Raw genomic sequence first — 27768 nt, 5'->3', positions numbered from 1 at the left:
ACACAACACCCTATATCAGCAACAATGAGAGGAAACTAGACACCTCTGGGACAAAGCGAACCTCATAGACCGCATACATTTTCTTTTTTATTTTATTCTTGAGAATTAGCGTGTCACATAAAAAACTTTTTATTTCTTTCTTCATTCAGTTTTTATCATTTTTTTTTCCTTTTTACAATATGAATCTCTCTTAAAGTGTGCTTTAAAATATAGTCACTCAAAATCAAGCCCGTCGTGTCGCATACACATTATAACACATACTGTACTGCCACGAGGACGTGTGCCACTAAGGGGGGGGGGGGGGGGCTCATCACCGCGAATGTGGACAGAGCTGGGCTCGTGCGTATGTTGAGCTCGCTGAACAGATGCATATTACTGTGCGGTGTGAGAGGTATTTCAATTCGAATACAAGTCAGCAGCTAATTGGCTTGCAGAGCCATCTTTCTTTTTCCCCTTCCTTCCTTATTCTGTGCAACTGTCCCTGTCACATTGTAGCGTCTACTTTAACAATTCGAGGGGCAGCAGTATTTCTTCGATTATCTGTACGGTAGTACCGAGGGCTCTTTCGTAACGATGTCAACGAAAGGAAAAAGCTCTGTGAAAACAGTTTGTAACTTGAAGTCCGGATAATTTAATTTATGGCTTAACATAAATGCCGGAACAAGAAAGGAGGATAAATATGTCAACTTTTTTTTCTTCAGTTTTCTTGGATGCTATAAATAAATAACGTCTTAATTCAACCTCTACTTTGAGTACAGTAGAATGTTGATTTTGTTTTCGTAGGTTCTCGTCATAGAACATAATATATAAAAGCTGGAAGCAGTGCCAGACAAAGAACAGAGTCCTTGCGGATGGTACTTTCTATGTACATCGAGTAGTCGGCACTCTGGTCCTTGACGCACAGACCCACAGGTAGTCCTCAAGGGGTGCAACTGTTTGAAGTGTCCATGAGCCAGCATCTGGAATGACAGTAGATCAAATCGCAACAGATTTTAGACCACTCAGGTCATGACAGAACAGTAATTCTCGTAAATCACTGCGTAAACTGCACTGGGACAGTGCCACCAATAAAACTTTACTGCTGCTCTGGACTCAACGTGACCTGCTAACAATATGCAATGTTCGACGACTTAGAAACTTTGAACCTGCATTATCAAACTGCAAATGTTGGCTTAAAATATACACTTCATTAAAAATGCTAGACACAGTGATAATATCGTTTTTTTTTTTGGCACACGAGCCACGTGGCACATGGCTACATTTAAAGCCCCTTGCTTTCTGCAGTGGAAATGGTGCATTTCCGCGAAGCTGGATATACAAACCCGTGGGATTCCGCGGGCAAAAGAAAACAAGAAAAAAAAAAAGAAAGAAAAGGAAAGTGCAGTATTCTCCCACGATCACTACTGACCCTGCGCTCTTTTCCACCTTTTCAAAACTTTCAATTGCGCACTAGACTAAACTCTGTCAATCTCCCTGCTGGCGTTGCTGTCATTAGATTTCCTTTTGTCAGGGCAGATTCAGCCATTTAAGTGCCAGTATTATCAGTGATGTCGGGCATTGAAGTCGCGACTGATTGGGTTTAACTCACAAAAACGCTGCAGATCAATTAAAATCCTCACATAATTCTGTAAGACGTCGAATATTCAGCAAAAAACTAATGATTCTGAGGGAAACAGCAGGTTCCGCAAAATTTTGCGAATTTGCAGAAAGCTAGGAGCTCCAGCCATACTGTTCCAGACTGGAGTTGAAAACAACGTGTGTAAAGTCGGCCGATGGCACTGGGCAACGTTGCATAGTCTCAAGCCAAAAACAAAGCCAAGCTCAAATTGCCAGTGGCATGTTTGTGGGCCACAATGGGTGTAGCAGCAATTTGCAGTTTTACGTCATCTGACAACTACAGTCTTGAGCACAGTAGTAAGTTTGCGCCCATCTGAGGGTTCTTTGGCATGTGCCACCCCGTATTTAGTGTCCTGATAATGTGTCAGCCTCAAGGAAGACAAAGCCCCAGGTGATGGGGTCACCTTGCTAACCACTCAGCAGGAAACTGTTGAGCCCTCCCATATCCATGAGGCTGTTAAAGAGGTAACCCCTGATGAGCCTACCCCTGCAAGCCAAATCCTCTGCATAATGACTGTGGGGTGACATTGAAACCAGGTGAGACGACTGGCATCCGTAGCGGATCATATAACAGATTCGGATTGCATGAATGCAGACCCTCCTACAGGAGCTTGTGGCGAGAGCCACGAAAAAAAAAAGAAAAAGCCACTGTGGAGGCTTGACGAGTTCACAGCTTCTATGACAACAGTTACAACTAAATGCAGACTGTGGATAGATCTTCCTGGTGCAGAGAATGGATTGAGAGAACAGTTATTCAATGCGTGGCAGTAGATAAGATGACCTCTGCTGTTCATGAAATGTTCTACAGTGGGCAGCATAAAAAAAAAAAATCTCTGATTTTGGAAGCCACAGTGACACATCTTTTCTTCCAGTGTTAACACGGACAAAGCATTTGGTAATACTAGTTTCTTATATATTGCTTTAAATTAAAGTCGTTCAAAATGATTCAACGGCATTTCCTAAAATGAGAGCTGGATGTAGTAGTACAAGTTTTAATACTGAGCATATTTGTATAGAATAAAGAACACTCTGTTTGACAGTGATGGCACACTAGAGGGTTCTCTCCACATAATATAAAACTGCATGTTAGATGAGCATTGCCATTGTGTTTCATATTTATTTGTTGTACTCATCATTTAAAGGAGTGTAATTTTTTTGTCATCTTACGGTCATGTAGCATCTGCCATTCTCGTGAAATTGTTGTGCCAAGGGCAAACTTGAAATATTGTAATGGTCTTGGAGATACTAAAGCTTCTCCTCTTAGGGACGCTGTAGCAGCAGAGTCAGCAAATACACCTCACGAATACCACTGACCGGGAATCCAAACAAATGTAATAAAAAAAACCCTAGCATTGAGTTGAACAAGCAAAAGAAACATCATGTTCACATCCAGCTTCAGTTTGAAGGGAAGTAACTATGAGCTTCCACACATTGATAACACACTAAGATAAAAGTCACTGAGGACTGTTTTAAGATATGAATATGATAAAGTAACCAACAAGTTTCATCTCAAATTGGTGACTTGATTGCTTGATAGAACAAAACCAAATGGAGATGTCATAGCAGTGGCTATAAAATTCCATTATGAATAGTTTGCTACAAATTTAATTGAAATATTTTGCAGAGTGGCTCTGAGCATTGTAAGAAACAGTGTGACGGTGCTTTTTTAGCTTTGGTCTGGGTCTCTCATTTCTATTTCACAGAGTAGGTAAAATAAGAAGAAAAAAAATTGTTTCAATAGTCCCTTTATTTGGCACAGTAGATGTTTCTACCTGTTTTTACCTTCGGTGAGCTAACACTTATCTCATGATAGAATTCAGACAAAATAGTGAAGGTAATACACCTGGCACAGCGCCATGGCGAGAGGCGACAGAAGTAAGATACAAAAGAAATTTAGTATTCCTGGTTGCGTTACCCATGATGTCAGTGTTCCCTGCATGGCACATCTGTCTCAACACAACCGGCAACAGAGAGAAGCTTCGTCCTCACTCTTTTGGCATGAGGCTCCCTTTTGTCAGCCGTGTATGTACAAGCCTAGTGTAAGGAGTCTCCCTTGACTACATGTCAAGTGAGAGGAGGTGCAAGAGAGGAAGGAGAAACTTGGAGGAGTGGTTCAGTGTCTCTTTCAACCGTGCATAGTCTTTTGGAGTTTCACGGCAGAAGGGCAATGAGAGGCCAAAACACGACTAGCTTGCACATTGTTCATGTACAGGGTGCGGAAAGATCTTCGGACACATTTCGAAAAAGCGTTAAATAATCAAATGCATGTCTAATAACAGTATCGTAGTTCTGTCAGAGGTTTTCAAAAAGCACAAGCTTTAATTTATACAGAGAGCATGTTCCGAGATCCGACTCGAAGAATGTCGGAGCCCGTGCATTTTGAATGCTGTATACCGCTGTCGCTAGGCTTAGCGCAGAAGCAGTTCTCTCCGTTCCGTGCTGTACCGTGAGCTGTGGCGCTGCGCCCGAAAATGAAACTGAAGTTGCGGATGTCATGAGGTGACATCAAAGACACTGTCTGTTAGCTGTTACGACCAAAAAGAAGAAAAAAAAAAAATCCAGCACACTGCATCACGGCCGAAGCGCAATGAAACAGACTGTCGAAAATCTTGGATATCGTTCGCTCCTCGTTGCAGACGACACTGTCGTCTGCTTCATAGGCTCGCTTCATCTGCTGTGATAGTTTATGCTTCCGACCTGCTGTTCTTTTTGTTTATCATATTATTACTCTTGTATTGTTCAATATCCACAGTGTTATTTGCTTGTTTAATTGTTCATATTTATCCATTATTTACATGCGTGTACACCTTTTTGTTATTTCTCACTGCCGGCAAATCTCATGCCGCGCCTAACCACCGAGGAGCGTACCCAGGTCGTGCTGTGGCACACACGCCTGAACAGCGTGACCAAAGTAAAACGAAAGTTCAGAAGGACCTTCGGTAAACGTCCGCCATCGAGGGGTACCATACTACGATGGGTTGATAGATTTCAAGGACAAGGACACGTGAACAAAATGAGACACAACTACGACAAAACAAAACGTAATGAAGAACTTGACAACGCTGTGATAGGCGCCTTCGAGTCCAACCCCCACATATCAACAAGAGCTGCTGCTGAACTTTTCAGCGTGCCGTGCCGTACCATACGACAAATACTGAAGGACGCACAGCAGCACCCACACAAGGTCCAAATAGTCCACGGTCTTGAGGACGGTGACCACACTAGACGGATATAGTTTTGCATGATGAGCTGGCTCGGATCCGCTCGGACCCCACCCACCTGCAGTTCCTCGTTATGACTGGTGAAGCGACGTTCCACCTAAACGGGATCGTGAATTCCCAGAATTGCCGCTATTGGTCCAAATAGAACCTACACTGGACAAGAGAGAGGACGGTGCAGTCCGGTAAGGTGACTATATGGTGTGGAATGTGGATGGAAGGCATTGCGGGGCCATTCTTTTTTGAGGGGAATGTCACAGGAGACGCGTACTTCAGTATGCTGAAAGAAGAGTTCTTACCCGAACTGGAAAGACTCCATATGCAAAAGGAGGTATGCGTATTTATGCACGATGGTGCACCACCACATTTTTCGCATCAAGTGCGAGACTGGCTGAATGAAAACTTTCCGCAACGCTGGATGGGCCGGGGATCCGTCAACATGCCGTGGCCCGCAAGGTCCCCAGACTCGACGGTCTGAGACTTCTTTTTGTGGTGATATGTTGAGCACATTGTGTACCGCACGCCCGTTCAGACCGTCGGGGCCCTTAAGGAGAGGATTCAAGAGGCTGTGCTTGCCATAACCGACGAAATGCGGGACAGAACATTTAAAGAATACAGAAGAGGCTGGGCTCAGGCTTTCGAGTAAGACAGAGCCTGTGCAGTGCTCTAGCACACTGTACTTGTTTTTAGCAACACTACCAACAAGCTTCCGTTCTGTGCATCATATTTCAAAGTGAGGCTTCATGGTATATTGCCAATCCATTGCACCCAATGTGTTTGAAAGCCAACTCACCTGACGAGGGATGGGGGAGGGCATTCAGTCATGGTTGTGGCTCATGGGTGGAAACTCCGAATTGTCTGTCAAACGAAGTTGCGTAGCTGTTCCTCCCTTGCCAGACCCGCTAGCAGGTACTGCTACTCCAGCTGCATCTGCTCTTTCCCACATTCAAAATAACCGTTTACACATTATAACGTCCACATTCCATAGCAATTCTTACAAAGCTGTTGCCTACTTTCGGGCAGCAGAACGTTCTCACTCTACCACCGAGAACACTGCTGTACCCGTAGGGCAATTACTGAGCCGGCTTTGTGTCACTCTAAGTACCTAAACACTGGCTTCTACAAAACTACTGTATTGGCAGATTTTGGGTGGTCAGATACCTTTTTTTTTTGGTCCCGCTTTCAAGACACTCGGTAACTGGGCAGCGCTGGTGGATAATGGAAGTGTAGGTAGTGCCAGTAAGAGACATTAATAAGGGACACAATAGTAGTTTCAGCAGCCACATTAGCACAAAAATATGAAGCAAGTGACCTGTGCACATTCGAAGGTGGAAACACACCCTAAGCAACAGAGCATAGGGAGCCACAGCTCCTTCCTAATCACCACAAAATGCTTGTACCAGCACCCAAGTTGCTACTTGGTAACTTCTAAATTTGATGTCCCACTATGTACACCGTGAATAGAATGAATCGAATTGAACCGAATCAGCTGTGCACCACCTCAATATGGTGCTCCACAACGCCGTCAAAGTCAACGCAGCAAATTCGAAGCATTAATGTGAAGTACAGGCAAAGCCATGGAAAAAGGAAAGATTTTGGAAGGCATTAATACCCCTGCGCAATCAGGCTAGATGACTCACAGCTACCTCTGAGTGGCAGGATTTTGAACAGAAAGGATAGGGTCGTTGCTTGGTTTTGACCACCCAAAATTGCCACAATGTTCCCTAAACCTGTTTTGCAAACCTACGCAGACGCTTTTCTCCCCATGCAGCAAATGCACGAGCAACATTTCTGGAGGGCTCTACGGTAGTGATTCACGGCAGCAAGACTGATGTTAGTAGGAGCTCTGTGCTGCACAGTGGGGTAGAACAGAAGTAAAATGCCATCCGTGGGCTTTACAGACCTGCCGGAGAAGAGTCCTCATAACCTCGCACTACCGCCGCGTACGTCGACATTCCTACGCAAGGCCAAGGACACAAACCACAGGTTAGGATGACCCTTGCCCACAATTGCAGGCTTCCTCTTTCCCAACTGAAGGAAACTTTCAAGAGCCCCTCTGGAGAATCTCACTCCAATTTAGACAGTTGGAATAATTTCAAATATGGTCACGAGCATGGCATTTTCGTTGAGGAAATAAAAAAAGGAGTTTTAGGTCACAAAAAGAACAAAATGTGATGACTGGAAAGTGAGGAAATAATAATGCTGACTTCCAAACAGCCCTCTTGACTATATTTACTCTGTGTTGAGACAGTGCTTTTCAAAATGCAGTGATACACCTCAGAGTAGCAGGCACGTTCTTTTTTTCTTAGGTACAGATACACCTGTACTGTATTGTAGTGTGCACTTGTATTTTTGTACCACACATGGTCAGTACCCTATTAGGCAGTTTCACTAGCTACTAGCTGCTGCTCCCTTTCTAATATGTTTTGAATAGGTCCGTAACCCGTTAATTGATGTCTTGTGGTTTCCTGCTGTTGTCTTTATCAAGGTATTTGACCAGACCATTATTTCATCACGATCAGAAGAAGAAATCAAGACCCACATGCTTCAAGCATGAATATGCTTTAAAGGCACAACTTTGCATTATAGCAGTGGTTCTCAAACTGGGTTCCACGGAACACAGGGGTTCCGCGAGCTGCCTTCCTGGGTTCCGCGAGAAGGCTGCTGCCTCGGCCCCTATCCATTCACAGAACTTGAATTCCCCCACCCAAGCTCACTTGGCAGGCCAGAAGCGCGTGCACCACAGCTGCGGCGTTTGTTCACGTCCCCTTTTCCATTGTTTATGGGCGCTTTGACCTGTTGACAGACCCCTTACTAGGCAAAGAAGTAGGCCTGGAATGTGCCAGCGAGAAGCTCCGTGACCTCTTCGTGGAGGCCTGATGTACGTGATATCTGATGTACTGCGATGTTTAGGAACAGGGGTTCCTTCGTCCTTCTGGCTAGGTCCAAAGGGTTCCCCGGGCCAAAAAAGTTTGAGAACCACTGCATTATAGTATAAACGCGCATGCCTCACGACAGTCGTTTGCATGCAACCACCTGCAATAACTACTTTCGCTAATGACTACTTTCGCACTTCCATGCAAATAGAAACATCTTCCAATGTGCCTGAGGGTATCACTGACATTTTTCTCAAGTAGCCACAACACATAAGTAGCCACTGAAGTATTTTCAACAAATTTGCGCATTGTAAGCAACAGTACGATTAATGTGCTGTGACCTTTCACCCCAAAATATGTTGGGTAGATATAACACTTGTTTGCATTTTCACAAACCTGTATTCAGTCAAGTTTATACCAAATACTAACATGGATGTGAAATCACAGTAAAGTGTTTAAGCAGCCAGCACAGCTTTGGAGAATGATCAACACTCTAGCTCTGCTGAAGTCACTGCTCATAGCAGCTGCTCAGCATCTTGCATCTCATCATCGAACCACATACCACATGTATTCATACGAGTGATGTTCCTCAGAATACTCCAGCAGAAGATGGGTAGAAACGTTATAGCTTTCTGCAGCCACGTGAGCGTGAGCTCTCAGCCCAATGTCTTGCCGCCCTGTTCCAATCATGCGGAATATCCTGTGACTGAGTCAGAAAATATTCCATAGCAGACACAGGGCCGGTAGTGTTGCCTGCCATGTGCACAGTACACCGCTCCTCATATTCTAGCGCAGTGGGAATGGTCGACATAAGATGTGGCGGAGCTTCCACCCCAGGAGCAACTTTAGTTTTTGTTTTCTCCTTCCACTAGAATATTCCGCAGGGATGTGGCTCGTGTGGATACAAGGATAGATGAATTGTTCCATCTGGCTCGTTATTGTGGTGTGGGGTACAGGGCATACATGAGAGGATAAACTACCAAAGTGTCACAGTTCCTTTAATGGACTAGACAATTTTAGTTCTGGCAGACAAAGGAAGATTCTTCTCGACACATATAGAGCAGCAGCAGCAAAGAAATTGTCTCAAGCTAACGCAATACAGTTTTTTTATAGATTTGACGTTACAATTTCTGTCCAGGAGCCCTACCTTTTTTCATGCAACGATACTGCCATGTTACAAACCATTGCAATTTTGGAGCACTGGCAATCAAAATATATTTCCAAATCCAGAGGGGCCCTTTAAGGTATATATATATATATGTATATATGCCAACAAAGTCAGCACTTATCTGTTGAAGCAAGTGCCACTCTGTGACATTCACCAACCACCATAGCTCAAGCATAATAGGAACGTACACAGAATAACCTTTCACCAAAATGCTCACGAAGAAGAGACTGCATGCATGAGGCACATGTACTAAGAGCTGAGCACACCCCAACCTGGTTGACTGCAACTCCCCATGTTGAAAGTGGACCCACATATTTCCCTCCACACATTTTCAGCAGGAGCAGCCTCCCGCGGCAATGACAGTATGACCACAACACACCATATGTGCAGGCACCTGTGCACTGTTGAATTCAACATTCCATTCGAGTAATCTTTGCCCTTTAGGCCTTGCATGTGTGATAGATAACAGCAACCTTGCACATGGCTCCCGCTGAATTTTTGAACAAAAATTCGAGGGTCTTTTTCAAGAACTGTTCAGTTGCCATTTTTGTCTAGGATGTAAAATACTATTATTCAATATTTCATAGAAATATTTATAGGCTACAGGTATCACGTCAGAGAATACACAGGGACTGCATAGAATAATGATCCGTTTACAAATGTGACTAACTCCTCCTGAATGTTAGAGATCATAGGACAGAAAGGAAAACTGATTATAATGGAAGGTACCATTAATTTCTTGATGCTGATCCCAATTGCAAAGAGTGCTAGCTCCTGTGGTTTTGAATCTATATAGTTCTGACTCTGGGAGGTGGAATTTACGCTGGCAGCTCCATGAGAACAAGAAAACGATGCAAAGCTAAGGGTTTTCAAGGACTGTGAAAAATTCCAGGGTTTTCCAGGCGTTGAAAATCGCATTTTCAAATTCCAAACTGCAACAAACTGCAACAAACTGCTCGGGTAATATGTATATACTTAGCTTTCTTAGTTCACCCATGCTTGTAGTTCCCTTATAACATTTCAAAACTGACTAATACAAGTCTAGTAGTGACACACGACATGACACAGTGAAGTGAAAATAATGCTACTGCAGTGCTGGTTCGAGTTTTCATACAATATGATACCATAAGTAGCAAATTTATCTCTGCTCGCTGCACTTCTACTAAAGCAAGGTGGGGAGGAAGAGCAGCCACCATGTAGGAACATCCAGGTTGAGGACAGGCTCCACGCATAATTTTAGTTTCCAAAGGTATAAAATCCCAGAAAAGAAAGAATGACCTTCTCGCATGTAAACATAAACACAACGTAAACATAACGTAAACACAACATTCTGTGCAACAGCCGACCGACAGTTAAGAAACATGCCTACGGTATAACTACAAAATTCTGTCATAACAAATGAGCTCACCTTGAGGCTGCACTGTACTTTGTTTGCGCGGTGGGCTCTCTGTAGTCTCCGGCACCACTTCTCGACCGTCTAGTCTGGGAGACAAGCATTAGAGGTGAATACATATCCGTAATGGTGGAAGGCAAAGTTGGGCCTACACTCATCCCCTGAAATGCATGTCTACATAGATATGCATGTCGTACAGAAATCTTATGACAAGAAGAAACCTCAAGGATCGTAGGCCACATACTGTAAACAATTTCTTACTGGGCTTGCACCAATAGAGATTTTCCTGTACAAAGCAAAGCAGTTGGAGACTGAGTAGAACTGCCACTCTTGCACGTTGCACAGTGCACAGAAGTGAGCCCAAATTTTTATGGGTTTAGTTCAGTTTTAAGTAAGGGCAGCATCACTTTTTTTTACTGTTTATTCATGGTTTCAGAGGATATGTAGGCTCTATGTTGTGGGAAATCAGCGTGATGAAAGGTATGTAACAGGGGAAAAAAAAAGCTAGTTGAAAGCAGTACCAGCATAATTTTTTAAACCATAAGCGTGTAACCAAATATCAAATGACAGGAAAATAAAGTTGTAACCTGTGATATCACTTCTTTTTGCTTTCAACTGTGTCTTTCAGAATAGTAAACTTTCGTGCACTTATTGTTGGGGAGGGTTAATAAAACTGGGAGATCAAAGCCACGAAAGCCAGCTAATGTATTCACAAATGAGCCATAAAAAGTTAATTCTGATTAATATTTTGTCACCGTTTCCTAACTGTGATTTGAACAGGTACCCATATTTTCTTTCTTTTTTCAGGTCTCGTTCAGTTCGAAGATTGATTGATTGATTGATTTTATGGCATATTTTTAAGATGGCAGCAGTAATATTGGTCCACAGTAAAATGGCACTCAAGAGCAAAAGCTTCTCCACACAGAATTAAAGATGCTGTAACCTTTACACAAACACAAAAGGAATGGGATCCATCCGTTATGTTGTTCGTGATTTATGACCAAAACAGAGCACAATTTACACTTTCCCTCTTCCACTCCATCTCAAGAAGGCTGACAATGTGGAGCGGGCTCTCATTGGTTCCCTGAAACAATTTGTACGATCATTGTGGGACATAGTTTGAGGGTTGAGGTGAGAAGGTTTCAGGAGACAAATCTGGGGTCTCTCCACATTGTCACACTCAATGAGGGTCGATTCACACAATGCAACTTTTTAGCTCCAACTCGGTTGCACTTGTTGCACCAAATAGGCCTCTTTCCCACGGCGAGCAACTCCGAATGTTGTGGCGACCACCGTAGTCACCAGATGGCGTGAAAAAACATAATTGTCATCATTTTCGTCCAATCACACTGAGACTTTCACCCGTTGTGACTTCAATTTGATGCGACTTCCATAATTTCTACTGATCAGTGATAATTTCATCGTCACACGTAGTGCCGCTGAAACAACTGACACATTGAAGTTTCGTCACGGAAATCGCGCATGGCAGCCCGTCAATCTGATTGGACACGATTGGAGGGAAGAGTCATGTGATTGACAGATTGCACATAGAGTTGCAGGAAAAATTGCTCGTGCAATTGCTCGATCGGCCGTGCAACTCCTGCAGTTCGGGTTGTGCAACCAGAGCATGGCATTTCAAATGGTGCAACCTGGTTGCGCACATCGTGTGAATCGACAAAGAAAGCATAAATTGCGGTTTCTTTTGCTCATAAATTGCAAATGACACAACCGGTGATTCCTGTTCCTTTTGCATTTCTCTCAAGGTAAAGACATCTTTCAATTCATCAAGAGAAATCTTTTTGACGATTTAGTGCCCTTTTAAAATCTGTTAACGAAAAAAATATATATATATATTTTGCCTTTTTCATTCCGTTTCTAGTTGAGTTCATTACCCTGATCACAAGTGTCATCTTTGTTCCAACTAGTGACATCACAAACATTACACAACCTCAGGATAGCAGTTGAACCACACTGGTTCGCAATGTTCAACAGACTTTCAAATTTCCCGTCAGGTTCGCAGAGATTCGTAAAGGATCACAGTACTGGCCTTTCCGGTGAAAAGCTAAAAATGATGTTACTGATATAGCTCTGAAAATTTAAAACATTTATCTGTGTCTGTTCTTGAACAGTTTAGTAACAGACAAATGTTGCTTGTGCAGCAGGGCCTTTCCTTTGCGCCAGTGCAGAGCTCGCTAGGTGGCTCACATCACAGGTTTGTTTTTCGACGGTTTCCAATCCATCTAGCTAGCACAAGATCAAATAAGCATATGGCATACAGCAAGACATACACCATCATAATCCAGACATAACACAAAATATGTGGTAGTTTTTCGAGTTGTGAAACATGTGGTTCCGTTTCTGGGAAGAAGATAGGCAAGCACATGCAACAAAGTTGAAACTAGGCAAACTTGTTCAAATTTTCCAAATCAAAGCTAGAATTTTGTAACTTTGAACCTTAACAGGTTCATGACATCACTAATTGAAACTTCACACACACTAACAGTCCACAGATATTTCCTCTTTTTCTTTTATGTGCATGAAATTAACATCACCGATAAAAGCAGTGGAGACATCTGCAAAGAAGTGCTCATAGTGTGCCGCGTATACCATCCTATTGTCTCATTCTGTGTATTCACATGAGTGAAATTTCACAGAATACTCCAGAGGGAGATGCACAAAACATCATCACTTTCTGCTGGCACGTGAGCACGAGCTCTCGACATCATGTCTTCATGCTCTTCTAACCAAGGGGAATATCCGGCGGCACAGCCACAGGATATTCCGTAGCAGACGACAGGCCCGATGGTGTTGTCTGCTATGTGCACAATAGCTCAATATTCAATAGTTTCAATATTCCAATGCTGTACAAACGCTCAGCATGACACGCAGCAGAACTTCAGTCCTTTGAGGAGATCTTTTGCTTTTTCTTCCACTAGAACATTCCGTGTGGATGTCACTCCTGTGAATACATAGATTCTATCATTTTGACAAACAGCATACCGGTGCTGCTTGACAAGTGTACAGTCAGCCCCTTCCACAGGGTCCAAGTTATACACGTACAGATAGCCGTCCACGGTTGCAACTAGTACTCGCATCACTTTCTGAATCCTGAAACAAAGTTGCCATCATTGATACACATTCTTCTCTGACAGTGGTAGGATCCCTTACTGTGCCAGGGCACAAATGGTGCGCACTCCCGAGAAAGGCAGGTGCACTGTCGCGAAGGAACGTCCCTGGTTCCACATTTCAGTCACTTGACTGGGCAGATAGGAGGCGCTCTGCATTAAGGCCTTGCCAAAATAGCCCATCCACGTCCCAGACTCTTCCGACACCTTCCTATGTGAGAGCACATCAAGCAGGACAGTTACGTGGGGCACGGGCACGTCAGGTTCAAGAGAGTTGAGGTTGGTGTCTATGCACGACAATCATATTTGCTTTCAAAGAATGGCAGCTGAAGAATAGGAACCAGCAGTGGGATTGGAACCCACAAGTTCTAATTCCCAGGCAGAGATGCTACCCGTTACACCATGCTAGCTAACCTCTTGCAGCAGCGTGCTACAAGAACAAAGAAGCCCTGGCACCGCTGGACGTCACATGGAGAGAGCTCAGATTCTTTCAAAAGAATGCGCATCCATGATCCCTGCTCACTCTAGTTCTTGCAACTCGTCAACACTCTAAACACCAGTCGCCTCGGGTGCCGAATGGCAGGCCCTGGCAGGTTGCCTATACAGTATAATGCGAGAATGAAGAGAATTTGAATTTACGATCTCAGCAATGCGAATGAGCATTTTCTTTTCTTTGTTTACAGAGCTTCTGACGGCAGTGAGAGTTGGGGGGGAAGCACTTCAAGTTTACCCTGCCCCGGGAGAAAACTCGCCTCGCTATGGCTCTGCATGTGCCTGACGATAGAATGCTGCAACCACTCTTGCACATTATTTTCCGTCCGTACAGCGAGGATTGGGAAAGTAGGGCGTACGAGGATGGTTCACTGACATGGGAGAGACGGGAGACATAAACGAGGTTATCTCTCGTCCATTGACATGGACGAGAGAGAGGGATCGGTCATGTGGCCTTAACACGTGAGTGGTTCCCTTTTTTGTTGATGGATGGATGGTAAGGGGATGGTTTTGTTTTGCGCCTGAGGGTTTGTAGGACAGGAAATGGAAGATGACTTTGACACCTTTGCACGGGTGGATGCAAACGTTCCTGTTGTCGGTCGTACGATGGACGCTGAAATTGTAGAGACTGTCGTCAGTCGTTGGGACGTCGACTAAGGAACTTCACACGATAAGTCAGAGGAACCTCGCAGAATCCCTATGGCGGCAGACACACACAGAGTATTTGAGTTTGATTCGCAACAAGGTGGAGTGTAGCGGCGGTGAAAATGAACTGATGACGTGCCCTCAGAAACTTGAAGAGCAGCTCCTCGCCGACAGCGGGGCTACAGGTGACTGCGTTTTTTTGTACGTCAGTAGAATCATTATGTTTTCCTGGGTCTGAATTTACTGTTTTTCAAGCATCTCCACTTTTATCGAAAAATAGCCTATATAGACTTTTTTTACAGTCCCGTCGACTTTAATATAACGAGGCTCTGCTATATAGTGACGTTGTTAAAAGCTGCGAGGCAGGATAGGGGTCATGAAGTACACAAGACAAGGCTCACAATCTAGCTACTTTTAAAAAAATCTAAAAAGTCATATCAATAGTATCGTCCTCGACTCTGATAAGAAAACTGATTTTACACTGCACTATGGAAAGAAATATCAAGGAAGGTATCTGGGAAGGCCAGATGACAATAAATACACTGTGTGCACCAAAACATGGAAATAAAAGCTACCAGGTGCATTGTCCTGGCACAATTTCCTTGAAAGAAAAAGTGGAGAGCAGACGACCACAGTGCCTACTCTAGCCTTTGACTGAAGTACTGGTTGCCAGTGTTGCTCACATAGAACAAAAAGTAAGTGGGTAATTAGTAAAGTAAATGAGTCATTTTTACTCAGTGTGGCTTACACAACATGTTTCCCATCAACCTATGAGGATGGCAAGTGTTTCGCTGCTTAGCTAACCAAATGGTATGGAAGCAGGCTAGACCAAGCACATAAATTTTTAGAGCTCACATTTCCTTCGGATCCTCCAGTTTGAAGATATGCACAGTCTCAGTATTGCTTGAAGCACAGAGGAACATGGAGTCCGAGCTGAATGATAGCGAACAGATGCTCACACACCTGTAAGCAGTCCCAGTGAGAGGTGAATATCCGACTATCTACCACTGTTACGTGCACTAACCTCTTCATGCCTCTTCGGAACTCATAGAGCTTCTGTCCATCGGAAACATTGAACACACGGATCACAGTGCCCTAAAGAGAAGAAGGTACAGAGAACATGTGACATTAATTATTACAGGTACGACGCAAATGCCTCAAAATACTTTCGATTGTTTGCACTACTTTTTTGGGGTGAATACAAGGTGTGTATTCTCATCATAATCTTGTGATCCCAGTCAGTCTGGCTTCATCATGGAGCCAGAAAACCTATGGAGATAGCACTAAACATAGCATATACAACTGTAATACCTTAATCGTTGGGAGCAAACATGGTAGGATTTAAACCTGGTCAAGCAAATCAATAGCTGTTCAACCATTCTGCAAGTATTGCCTTTATAACAAATAGTCTAAGATTAACGCTTAACACTGAACTAGTCAACACGCCCCTGGCCAGAGTATAGTCTGGCCCCTTTCAATTGACCATTGTGCAAATGCATGCATTCAAATTACAGTCGAACCTCGTTAATTCGAAATCGCTTAATTCGAAATTCCGGATAATTCGAACTTATACATAGGTCCCGTCCAACACCTATGTATTTCAATGGCAAAAAACTCCCGACAATTCGAACTGGTGAACGGACACAACGGCTAATTCGAACCGATATTTTCCCACATGGCCGGCCCCATCTCCAACTCCCACTACCTCCTAAATGCTGACCCTGACCCGCAAGCGCTGCCCATGACGCATCAACCCTTTTCTACGTGTTCCAGAGGCATTGACCTCCTTACGGCAGCCGAACTGAAAGGCAGGGGACGCGCAATCAGCATAATCTCCTTGGGCTCCCTCCTTCCCTCTTTCTTTGTTCTCCCCTCCTCCCCTTGCCACCACCGTCGACCCCGTGGATTCTGCCCACAGTGCGCGCCAGCCGCTTCCTTTCCTGTATGACTTTGTGGACGTGAATATTTCTTTGCCATCGCATCTTTCCGCCACCGTCACTGGCACCATGGTGAAAACGGGGAACTACTCATCGGCAAAAGACCTGGAGACCAAGGTACAAATTCTGCGAGATGTGGAACGCGGCGTGATATCTAAGACCGAAATCGCGAAGAAGTTCGGCATCAAGAAAAGTATGTTGTCCACGTATATCAAGAACAAAGACACTATCTTCGCTGCATATGAAAAGGAAAACATGGAGCCATCCAGAAAGCGCCAGCGAACTTCGGCCCATCCAGACCTCGAGAGCGCCGTCATTCCTTGGATTAAGAATGTCCGAAGCCGAAACCTTCCGCTCAGCGGGCCCATCATCGCTGCAAAAGCAAGGGACTTCGCCATGCAGTTGGACATTGAAGACTTTAGTGCTTCAGAAGGTTGGCTGTCTCGTTTTAAGGTGCGTCACCGACTGACCTTCAAGAGCTTTTCTGGCGAAAGAGCAGACATCGACGAAGCCACGTGTGAAGAATGGCTGTCCGGCCCTCTAAAGAAGCACCTCGAAAACAATTCGCTTGACGACGTATTCAACGCCGATAAGGCGGCACTCTATTTCAAATTGCTTCCAAACAAGAGAATCACGTTCAAAGGTGACGCCTGCGCCGGAGGGAAAAAAAGCAAAGAGAGAGTTACTGTTCTGGTGTGTGCAAACGCAACGGGTACAGAACGATGTCGGCTGCTTGTTATCGGCAGAGCAAGCAAACCCCGGTGTTTTAAAGGAGTCAGAACCTATCCTGTGGACTACGAAGCAAATAAAAGTGCATGGATGATGGCCGAAATCTTTACCGAGTGGGTACACAAGTTGGACAGAAAATTTGCTTCCCAAGCCAGGCAGATTCTTCTTTTCGTGGACAACTGCTCTGCACATTGTGACGTGAAGGGACTCAAGGCGATCCGCTTGGCATTCCTTCCAAAAAACACAACAGCCGTCTTGCAGCCAATGGACTTAGGAATTATTCAGAACTTGAAGACTCTGCACAGGAGACACCTGCTGGAAAGAATCATTCTGTGTTTGGATAATGCCAAGCCATATGACGTGGATCTCCTGGGAGCGGTCCATATTCTGGCAAGCTCATAGAAGACCGTGGAACCCGAAACTATCGCAAATTGCTTTCGAAAGGGCGGTTTCGGCGTACCCTTGGAGGACACTGCGAGCGTGGAACAGATTTCTTCCGATTACGACAACCGCCTGCTTGGTGAAGCTTGTTCCAACGTGCCGGAGGGAGTTACCTTAGAAAGTTATGTCAACACGGACGAAGGCGAGGACACGTGTGGACCGTTGACTGACGCTGAAATCATCGAGTCTGTGCGTTCCGACCGGACTGAGCCTGAAGACCCTGCTACGCACAGTGATGATGAATTGGGTGAACAAACCAGTGAGCGGGTGCCGATACCGAGTGCATCGGCACTAGACGTGACACAGCGCTACTTTTCCAGCGAGGACAACGCGGACAACGCGGACGCCGCTCTCGAAGTTTTACAGAAGCTGCAAACCATGTTAACTGAATCGCGTTTCAGGAAGCGCGTGCAGACGCAGATAACAGATTACTTCGTGATGTAAAGGTATGTTATCTCTTCTGTTAATAAATGCCGATTTTATGGCTTTGGGGATTTAATGTGAACTGTGCTGCATGATAGAATATCAAGGAACGTAAGCGAAGAGCACACTCGCAAGGCTTAGCCTCACAGGCTGCAACGTGTCTGTCGTGATTTGTGCTCACCCCGCACTTACTGCCGTTATTCAGTGGGCCTCCCGCTAGTTCGAACTCCGCTTTATTCTAACAAAAGTACGGTTCCCGTGGAGTTCGAATTAACGAGGTTCGACTGTACTAGGCATTTTCCCATTCAAATACACATCACTCTGATGTGACCTAAGTGTCACTTCAAAATACTCAAAAGTTTGAATTAAGAGAGTCCACATTAGTGGGGTCACACTGTAATGATTACTTCGCATTTAATAAGGCAAATGAGGCGAGCGCGAAGCTACAGTATTTACTCGCATATTGGACACACTCGCGTATTGAATGTGCCCCAACTTGAGCACGGAAATGCTCGTACATTATTGTTCCCCGCACATTAAACGTACCCCACACTTCAGTAGCACGGCCGGATAGTCTCGCGCGCGTCATAAAAAGCGTCACAAAAAAGCGTCATAAAAGCGCGTACTGTGCACGCTCCCAACTGCTCCAAGGTACACGTGACCCTTCGACGCATCTTCTCGCATAATTTCTACACCCCTAGTTTAGCACTCAAAATGACAAGAAGACAAAAAATCCATTAATTGGTGAACCCGCGTTTTCGCGCGCAGATATCTGGCACGCACGTCTCAGCAACCGTGGCGATTGTTTTTCGGAACGGCATCAGTGCTATTGAAGTTATTGCGGTGCTTTTCTATGATTTGTGCACACTTTCGGGTGATGGCCCAGTGACGCGATGGAGGATACTGTCACCCGAACTACGAAAATCGGAAAGAAATGCTGGACAAACACGCTATGACAGACCTTACAGCACACCACGACAAAGTTGGGAAATATAGCGTGCTTTCGGTTGTCAAGTACGACTGGCGGCGTCTTCCAGCAGAGTCTCGATGTATTTCACAGACATATGTGTGAGCAGTAATGGGCCAGCATTTTTGCCCCTCGACCGTCGGTGGTCGCGCTGTATTTGGGTACTTCTTTCGCGCCCGCACACGGCAGTGATTACGTCAAAATTGACTCTACCAATAGCCAGTACAGTCAAACTCCTTTATAGCGAGCACCTTTTTAACGAAAATACCACTACAGCAAATTTTTTTGCGGTCCCGCTGGAGCCCTATAGGTCCAATAATGGCCATCCTTTTTAACGAAAATACCTTTACTGCGAATTTTTTCTGCTGTCCCCTGAGTTTCGTTGTAAAGGAGTTTGACTGTATCACCGGCATACCAAAATTTTGAAATTTTGAATATCGTAACATTTGAATATCATTTGAATATCATAACGAATGTTCCTGCACGATTTGCACACCACCAACATTTCAGACTTTTCTGGGGAAAAAAACTGCGCAAATTATGCGAGTAAATACGGTGACTGGGTTTTGGAATGGAACGAGGGTGCCTGCACCGAATTTAGTGTCTACTACGATCAAGTATTTGTCAACTCCTATAAACTCTGTAGATGCCGAAAGACATTTCAGCAGGTATAAAGTGATTGCAGGTGACAGACGGCATTCACTGTCAGAGGAGAACACAAGATATCATGTAATACAGAGCCACAACGGTGCTTTGAATCTGTAAGTTTATAAAATATTTTTTGTTCCCAAATTATACCAAGAAAATAATGTGTCTCCCATTCGAAGCAGCCGTTGATTCCTTGCCGTGGAAAATCGCGGAAGTCACAAGTCAGTGCCAGGGAACTTTGAATTTGCCGCAGCAGAAAACCAGGGGCCTTAATATTGGGCCTTACAGGTCAGCTGGCAACTTGCTTGAAAGCAGACAGGGACAGCAGCAGGACAGACCCAAACTTTAGAAAGTTTCACCTTTTCTGATGCAGTAGCGATCAGTGTTCCATTTGTGTTGAATGCTAGTGCTGCCAGAGGGCTGTTATGTGCAGGTATCATCATCTTGGCTTGCTGAAACGCAAGCATCACACACTGTTACTTTCTGTAAAAAGTACACAAACCAATTACAAGAAATATTGCCAAAAGAAAATAGGGCAGTCGTCAACCAATTTTTCTGACTCTGAAAATTCAAACAGGAAAGACAGAACTTCCTAGAAGATGAACTTCAGCTTCACTATGGCACCATCAAAAATGGAAAACGTGACAACAGCCTGTCCATGCCACTGTAATGCTGTCGTTTACTATCGACAATGCAGCCTGACTTTTTAGGGTTAAACCCGTATCCGCCCGATATTTACCCCCCGAACGAAATCTGTAAAATTCGGGTTTAACCCGAATCTACCCGAAAACATCCAGGTCGCGTGGCACACTCATAAGCGTGCATTAAAATAAAGTTTGATAACATTGCTAAACATTAGTTCCATGTTAAGACAAATTTTTATTAAACAAAAAAAAATCACCCGAATACACCCGAATTCCTGACGACAGAATATGCCGTAACGGGATTTAACCCGAATACACCCGAATTTTCAAATGAAAAATATCACCCGATATTTACCCCCCGAATTTGGCCAAAAATAAAACCCGAAAAAGTCAGGCCCTAAATATAATACGTCTTCTTGGCAGAGCAAAAATAAGCTGGATCTAGCCACCAAACAAAAACAGATTTTCTATTTTCAAACTATGAATATGACAATAATCATGCCTTATTAATACAGCATGAAGTTCTAGGGTTTAACCCAATTCTTATCCGAATTTGCAACCGTAATTTAAGGTTGCCTCTTTAGGGTGGAACCCGATTTTGATGCGTCAAATTGCCGTCACAGAGACGTCTGTAGGAATGCACATCATAAACCACACAAATGGCACAGAAATGTACATGATACATATGTGTATGTGTCACAAACTACAAAATGGTAGATGACTCATTACAAGCTGAGCCCGTCATGAGCCACTAATGGGATTAAAAATTTACGGAACATGCGAGCAGTGTATTTTCTCCTCGGTGTGACACCCTACCGAGGAGCAGAAATGGGCACATTTACTCATTCAGAGGGGTGAGCGAGAGCACTGGAAGCGACACACCACGGTAATTTCAGTATCGCTTGAATGTGCTCGAAACGTGGTATGAATTGGTGTCGCTGCCGGCGCACTCCTCTACCCTCCACCTGATCGAGTGAACAAGCCCGCTTCCGCACCAAGGAGAAAACACATTGCTCGCATGTTCCGTAAACTTTTGGCGAGACCTGTACGGTCTTCTTTGCTGTCCAGTTACAATATCAGTAAGTATGATTGCTCACCAAGTTTGCAGCGTCAAAAATTTGCACTTCCCCTATTGTGCTTGAACCAGGGTAAGCGAGGTAGCAGTTGTCATTGGAAACAGACAGGGCACAGAGGCCCCTAGGATTGGGAGGAGTGTCCCTTATGGTGTGCAGCACCTGAAAAAAATAATTTGTCATCTAACTTTTGAGATTCTTGAACTGCTGGAGTGGCAAGTAATAGAGGAATATACCGCATTTTGGTGTATAACGCGCACCCCTAAAAACGGGCTACATTTGAAAAAGTTCCATGTATAACACGCACCCCAATGTTGCTATACAGGCTTCTGTACTGCCACCACTATACACAATAAACCAAGACTGTGTATAATATATGCACATGCTTTATTTGAAACATATTTAGTTTCGTGTCCCTTCTCAATCACTCCAGCCTTCTGAAATGAATTCAGGATTATTGACTGCTCAATAGCATCCTTAAGCAGCATCATTAAGTTTTAGGAAGTCCAGAGCCCTTTTTCCGGCATTGTCAACTGATCCTAAGAGATATGGGAGAAACTCACAGCACACCCTGGAAGAGGCTAGAATTTGTACGACACTGACCACAAAAGGAACTATGTAGGAAAATATTTCCATGTATAACGCGCACCGTTAGATAACGAGCAGGACCTCTTCAGAGCACTTTTTTACTGTATAAGGCGTGCATTACACACCGGAAAATACGGTAGTATTCGTAGTAGCAATTTTGGACATTTTGTTGCACATGCGCATACTCTCAGACTGAGCCATCGAAACACACAAACTTTTCTTTGCACTGATCTGGAATCTCTAGGCTACAAAGTTCCTCAAAAACTATAAGAGAAACATTGTATACGTACAGGGTGTTCAAAATTAAGCTTTCACGAGCGCTACGCGAACACAGCGATGACAGGAAACCGGATGATAACTTTACGCTACTTGTGTAAGAAACAGGTGCTGCTAATTATGTAGCACCTGTTTCTTACTCAAGGAACAGAAAAAGTAGCACCAGTTTTCTTTTGCTCGCCTATTTATAAAGCGCTAGTGAAAGCTTAATTTTGAACACCCTGTATATTACTGTGTAATATAGGACCAAATTATAAGCCTCAGCATTGATCAACAGCTCACACCAATTCAAGGGCAGCATGAGCTCAAAGGAACAAGTCACAGAGTGGTCAAAATTTAGATATTCTTTCGCAAATGCTCTCTAGCAAATATGCAACAGACCTGTGCAGAAACAGTTCTCATACGTTTAAGTTATCAGCAGAAATCATGTAAGCTGTACTTAGCATGTTGCTCCATCTGTTGTGTCAAGTACTACAAAAATTCCAAATGTTGTAATACTTTTTCAAAAATAAAGCTCGACCCCTGAACGACCAGCTGTAAACGGCCTGTAGTGGAAGCAGTGTCACTCCCCAGGTTTCACGAGATTGTGTTCTGCACCAGAAACATCCATCAATTCCGTCATTCGCCGACATAACTCCTCTTTCTATCGACACCGTGTACGTATGGAGCTCCGGGAACATCTCTCGAACTAGCATGACAGAACTTTCCACCGACCACTGGGAAGCCACCGGGAACAAAAAAAACAACAAACAAAAAAAAAAAACAGGTGTATGTATGTGTGAAAGCTGCAAATGCACAGACATACTGCAACTGTATTGTTGACCACTTTCTTTTCTCCCCTTATTCAACGTTTTCACTTCACTGTTTGGTCAGCGTGTCCTCCTGTGCAAGGCACATCTGGTGGCTCTTACTATGCAACACGGGCCGGCTGTGCTTCTATCGGACGGGTTCACTAAATACCAAAAGCAAAGGACCAAAAGTACACCATTTGCACCCAAGCATTTGTGCACCCAAGTTGGTAAAGCATCTGAAAGGTGGAATCGTGGTGGTGGTGATGGTGAAAGGGCTTGCCGTTGTCGGCCTCACAGATGTGGTCAACGTCATGACGAGGTGGAATCGTGCTGAGAACAGTACTTTAACAGTATTACAGAGGAGATAGGAATGCTCTAACAAATTACTTTTGATGTCTATCAAGTTTTCCTTTTTCATTTGACTATGCAAAATGATGCACGCAGGGGGCCAAAGCAAGGCGTTGCATCAAAGAGCCCTGGATACACTTGGAGATAAGTATTGTTCCTAGGTCATGCCCTTTGACGATTGCTTGTCAGTTGATAAGTTGTCGTTTGACAGAGGTTCCTGTGAGGGTTGTTGTGGCAGTCCACGGGAAGTGCCAAAGTGACAGTGATGATAAGATCACATATAGGACAGACATGCTTGTATAACTCTGGTCTAAGCTTGGCAGATTTTGAACTTCATGTTGAGCAAAGTGGGCTTGCTTAGAATGAACTTTCACGGTGTCATGCTTCTGACCTGCTGTCTGCAACGCTTAGCTATAATGCACAATGCGCTTCACTTATATGTGCGCAAATGAGGTAATGGATAACAGTTCATCTTGAACAATGATTGAACAAGTGCAGAAAGTTGGGTTAGTTGGAGGGATAGCATACTGCAATATTTGGGGGACGCAAAAGACCGGGACATAAGGTACACAATGTACCACAGTGTACACGTGTTTCGTGTCCCCAAATATTGCAGTATGCTATCCCACTGTGTAACTTATGTCCCCGCCTTTCGCGTCCCCAAATATTGCAGTATGCTGAACAATGATTACCAAAACACACAGATGAGGAAGAAGACGACACAGCAGCTATTCACAACTGAAAACTTTACCTTCGAAATGTGCCATAAAGATTTCTATAATTGCACGTTTTCACGGTAAATCTTAGTTGGCACTAGCTGCTGTGCTGTCCTTTTGCCCCTCCTTCAGTTTTGGAAATTCTTACTCAACATGCTCAAAGCATGTCTCACAGCACGTTATTTCCATTATGAATATTATTTTGGTGCACATTATTATCTATACATTTGTGAGCCCATGCAACTTACCTGATCTCGTGAATGCATGCTTATGCTGTGATGCCACACAACAAATTAGCAAATGTATCTGAATTATCAGTAACTCTTACGGGGTCTACTATAAATCATGAACACATGAAGTTAGGGTGCATATGCAGTCAGTGCCAATACATCATTGTTATTTCCAAGTTCATACCTTCATGTCCCTGATGTTGTGTATGTAGAGGCTCTCCTCGAGGCAGACGACAAGCCTGCACCGATTGAGCCGTACTGCCAGGATGCTGTTCGAGTATGAGTAGTTGCATATCTCTGATCCTTTCTTGAAATGGCACACCTTGAGCTTGCGTGCAGATGACAAGCTCACCACTGCTACCAGACTGGAGGAGAACAGCCGTTCCACCAGACATATGTCTTCAGTTTCTGGAACAGAAGCCATTTGTCAACAATCGCTTGCCCCGCTATTATTTCTATATTTGTACGCACAGCTACCGAGAAAGAAAGAAAGATATCGTGCCTCGTGTGGTAACAAAGGGTAATGTAGTGCGTCCAACACGTTAGTGATGCAGGACACACCAGTGCTGCCCACATACCATTTACTGCCTGTTACAGCAGTTAAATGCCGGCACATGTCAGAAGGAATTAACGGGCGCACCTCCAGTTAGTCCAACACGTTATTTTTTACTCCCCTTGTCCTCAGACAACCACAAAGAAATTAGCGAAATCAATGCAGAGACAAAAGCTTCTGCAAATGTTACTCTGCAAAATTTGTGCAGACGTCAAACACTCAATTCTCAGCTAATACCTTTGCTTATTACAAATGCCAATGACGAAATGAAGAGAAACCTGAGATAGAGAGCAGAAGGAATTTACTTTCTTTATTTGCAATGTACCAGCTCCACCCTTGAACTTTTGCACTGAGCACACTGTGCATCAACATTTCAAATTACATAGCAATGTATCTGTAGTACTTCACATGAAAGGATCGAGAAGACTAGAATGTGTATTCTGCTATGCCTGATTCACTGTTTGAATGTTCATCGCAGCTGAACAAGTGTTTGACATCTGATGAAATGTTTTAATATCAGTTTCATTATTTGCATGAGGCTTTCTACTTGAATGTGCCTAACAGTGAACCAATGGATCAATATCAATAGACCAATAGGTAATATACTAATAATCAATAGACCAATAGATCAATACCATTTTCGTAGATCTGCTCAAGTTTGTCAATGTTGGCCAAGGAGAAGAGCTTGTATCCATTCCGAGTTCCAACTGCCAAAGAACTACGCACAGAAGTCACATTACAGATTTTGGAAAACAGTCTGCATCATGCACAGGGACAATACGATAAGACACATACAAAATATTGTGTTACTACATCATCCAATAGTTATGCAACACACTGCTATTACTAGTTCGTTCACTCTGGAATACTGCTTATCACCTCTTCGTTGAAAAGAAGCAGGTTTCTCAACTAGTCTAACAGCATAATAACAGAAACCTCTGCTTAATCTGTGCTTATGATATCACCTCTCACAGGCTATGCACATAGAAATACAATCACTATATGTCTCACAAAAAACTTACCAAAAGTTCAAAACTGCTCATTTTCTGGACTCATTACCATGACTACGATTCCTTTCAGTTTCAAGTAGCAATGTAACTGACATAACATTTGACAGGAAAACACATTTACAAAGAAAATCTCCCACAAAGGATAATGGGTGCTGAGGAAGGGTATACGTTCACTATAAAAATCTGCTGAAGCACATGGGACAAAACTTGCATGCTCAAATGAATCATTAGAACTCTGGCTTTTTTAAGGACAGGCAATGCAACAATTTGCAGTTTCCATTTTGATAATACCACACATACATCACGTAGTATCAGACAAACAAATGCAACTCAAAAGGACTAATGTTTTCAACTACACTGTCAGTCAAGAGCACACTTCTAACCTCGTAAGTTGCCTAAAAATATCTCATGCAGACATATGAAGTCTGCAAGGTCATGATGGTGTCTTCTTTATGCTTGCATGGTGTAGGTTACGGTACACTTCCATGTTCTGTGTGTTGCAATCATTTCAAATGTAAACAACACACAGTTTGCGTATATTAGAACAATGACTGATGATTGATTTATGTAGGCAGTAGGTAGAAGGATGTATCAATGAGTTTTATAAAGTTGCCAAACATTACAAACAAAGTTAAGGACAACAGTGGGACTGTCTTCTATGGATGTTTCGAGCTCACAACATAGACGATCAGAGAGTGATGCGCGCTCGACACTGCACTGCACCCTCATCGCGCGAGTCCTTTCATTCAGCCTCATTTTGGTTGGCATAATTTCTCGCCACGGATCAAAATAACTCTGCGAAATTCAACCGCGTCGCTAGCATATAGCACACGCAGTGCGCTGCAACATATGTGAAAATATGGGCGTTGAACTTTCGTACGCAGAATTCTCGACACAATAGTATCTAAAAAGAAAAGCTATAAAATCACTCAAATTGCGATGTAGCGTCTAGCCCGTACTGTAAAGTTGCGGGTTGTATGCTCGCGTTTCTACGTATAATCATATCGCACTTGCTCGCGGTTAACTTGCTTAATGCAAAGCATTTCGGAAAAGTAGCAAACCGCCCCAGGCCCAGAACTATGATTGCACCTGCAATATGGTATTACGCAAGGATGCATTCCTTATTTGCTAGCCCTGCGCGTTCGCCAAGGATAACTGCAATGAAAGAGGTCGAGCGCAATACTTGGTATTAGTAAAAAAAAAAAGTCGACCATATGGATGATTATGTTGATGTCAGACAGCGAAGGCGATGACACATAGGCCACAAGAGGCAATGATGAGACGGGACACACAGTAACTATGCCAGGCAGCGAAATTCGCGCGCCCTTGGAGCTGTGCGTTGTCACCACACGACATAATAGCAAGAAAAAGCCAATTAAACAAACGCTGTAAGCGGAGATACAAACATAGATTACGCAATAACACGTAATCGATTCAGCTGACGCGCCCTTTACATGCATAGGCAGTCGATAAGGTTGTGACAGATAAGAAAATAAACACCAATAGTTCACGCCAGTCTCCGCTCTTACATGTTTTGTGCAGATGACTGAGATTAATCTATCAAGATTGCTCATGATCCTGGTTTAGGTGTCCACAGTATAAACAAAAGGAAGGATACACTTACCTGCAATCCTGGTTAAAATTTACAAATACTCCACTAGCGGAGTCTCCCGCCTCGTTGGCGAGACTCATCAGTTCACTGACACCACACTTGACGCCCTTGCTGATGCTGTTCAAATTTGTTGCCAAACTCCGCATTAGTTGCAATACATCTTCCCGATAACAAACAACACCGTTCCCGACCCTTTGTCGGTCAGCTGAGTGAAGTGAGCTGAGGGGCTGAGGCTACGCTACGCAGGA

At 43.9% G+C, this 27768-nt stretch overlaps 1 protein-coding gene across 2 annotated transcripts; it reads right to left on the bottom strand.

Annotated features, from left to right (window-relative positions):
- Positions 1–74: 74 nt before the first annotated feature.
- LOC135391355 (WD repeat domain phosphoinositide-interacting protein 2-like) lies at positions 75–27768 on the bottom strand. 2 transcript variants are annotated; one of them, XM_064621603.1, is made up of 13 exons: positions 27533–27768; positions 25534–25616; positions 24530–24753; positions 21421–21558; positions 20039–20131; positions 15559–15629; positions 15390–15497; positions 13441–13608; positions 13273–13380; positions 10288–10361; positions 6739–6792; positions 5629–5765; positions 75–959 (listed from the first exon to the last, which is right to left on the bottom strand). In XM_064621603.1, exons 1-12 carry the CDS (start codon positions 27664–27666, stop codon positions 5653–5655), a joined length of 1368 nt encoding a protein of 455 aa, XP_064477673.1. In that variant the 5' UTR covers positions 27667–27768; the 3' UTR covers positions 75–959; positions 5629–5652. The 2 variants fall into 2 exon arrangements, with proteins under 2 accessions (XP_064477673.1, XP_064477674.1); XM_064621604.1 differs by lacking the exon at positions 6739–6792 and having other exon boundaries at positions 27533–27767.

The sequence above is a fragment of the Ornithodoros turicata genome, chromosome 4 (assembly GCF_037126465.1).
Source record: "Ornithodoros turicata isolate Travis chromosome 4, ASM3712646v1, whole genome shotgun sequence".
NCBI lineage: Eukaryota > Metazoa > Arthropoda > Arachnida > Ixodida > Argasidae > Ornithodoros > Ornithodoros turicata.
This window is presented reverse-complemented; position numbering and strand designations above follow the sequence as displayed.

Bases quoted from the DNA above. Each gene is read 5' to 3' on its own strand.
- LOC135391355 (XM_064621603.1), bottom strand. From the start codon at position 27,666: ATGCGGAGTTTGGCAACAAATTTGAACAGCATCAGCAAGGGCGTCAAG. The intron at 21,559-24,529 runs GTATGAACTTGG...TATTTTTTTCAG, and splicing joins ACAACATCAGGGACATGAAG to GTGCTGCACACCATAAGGGA. The intron at 5,766-6,738 runs GTCTGTAAAGCC...GGGAAAGAGCAG, and splicing joins TGAGGACTCTTCTCCGGCAG to ATGCAGCTGGAGTAGCAGTA.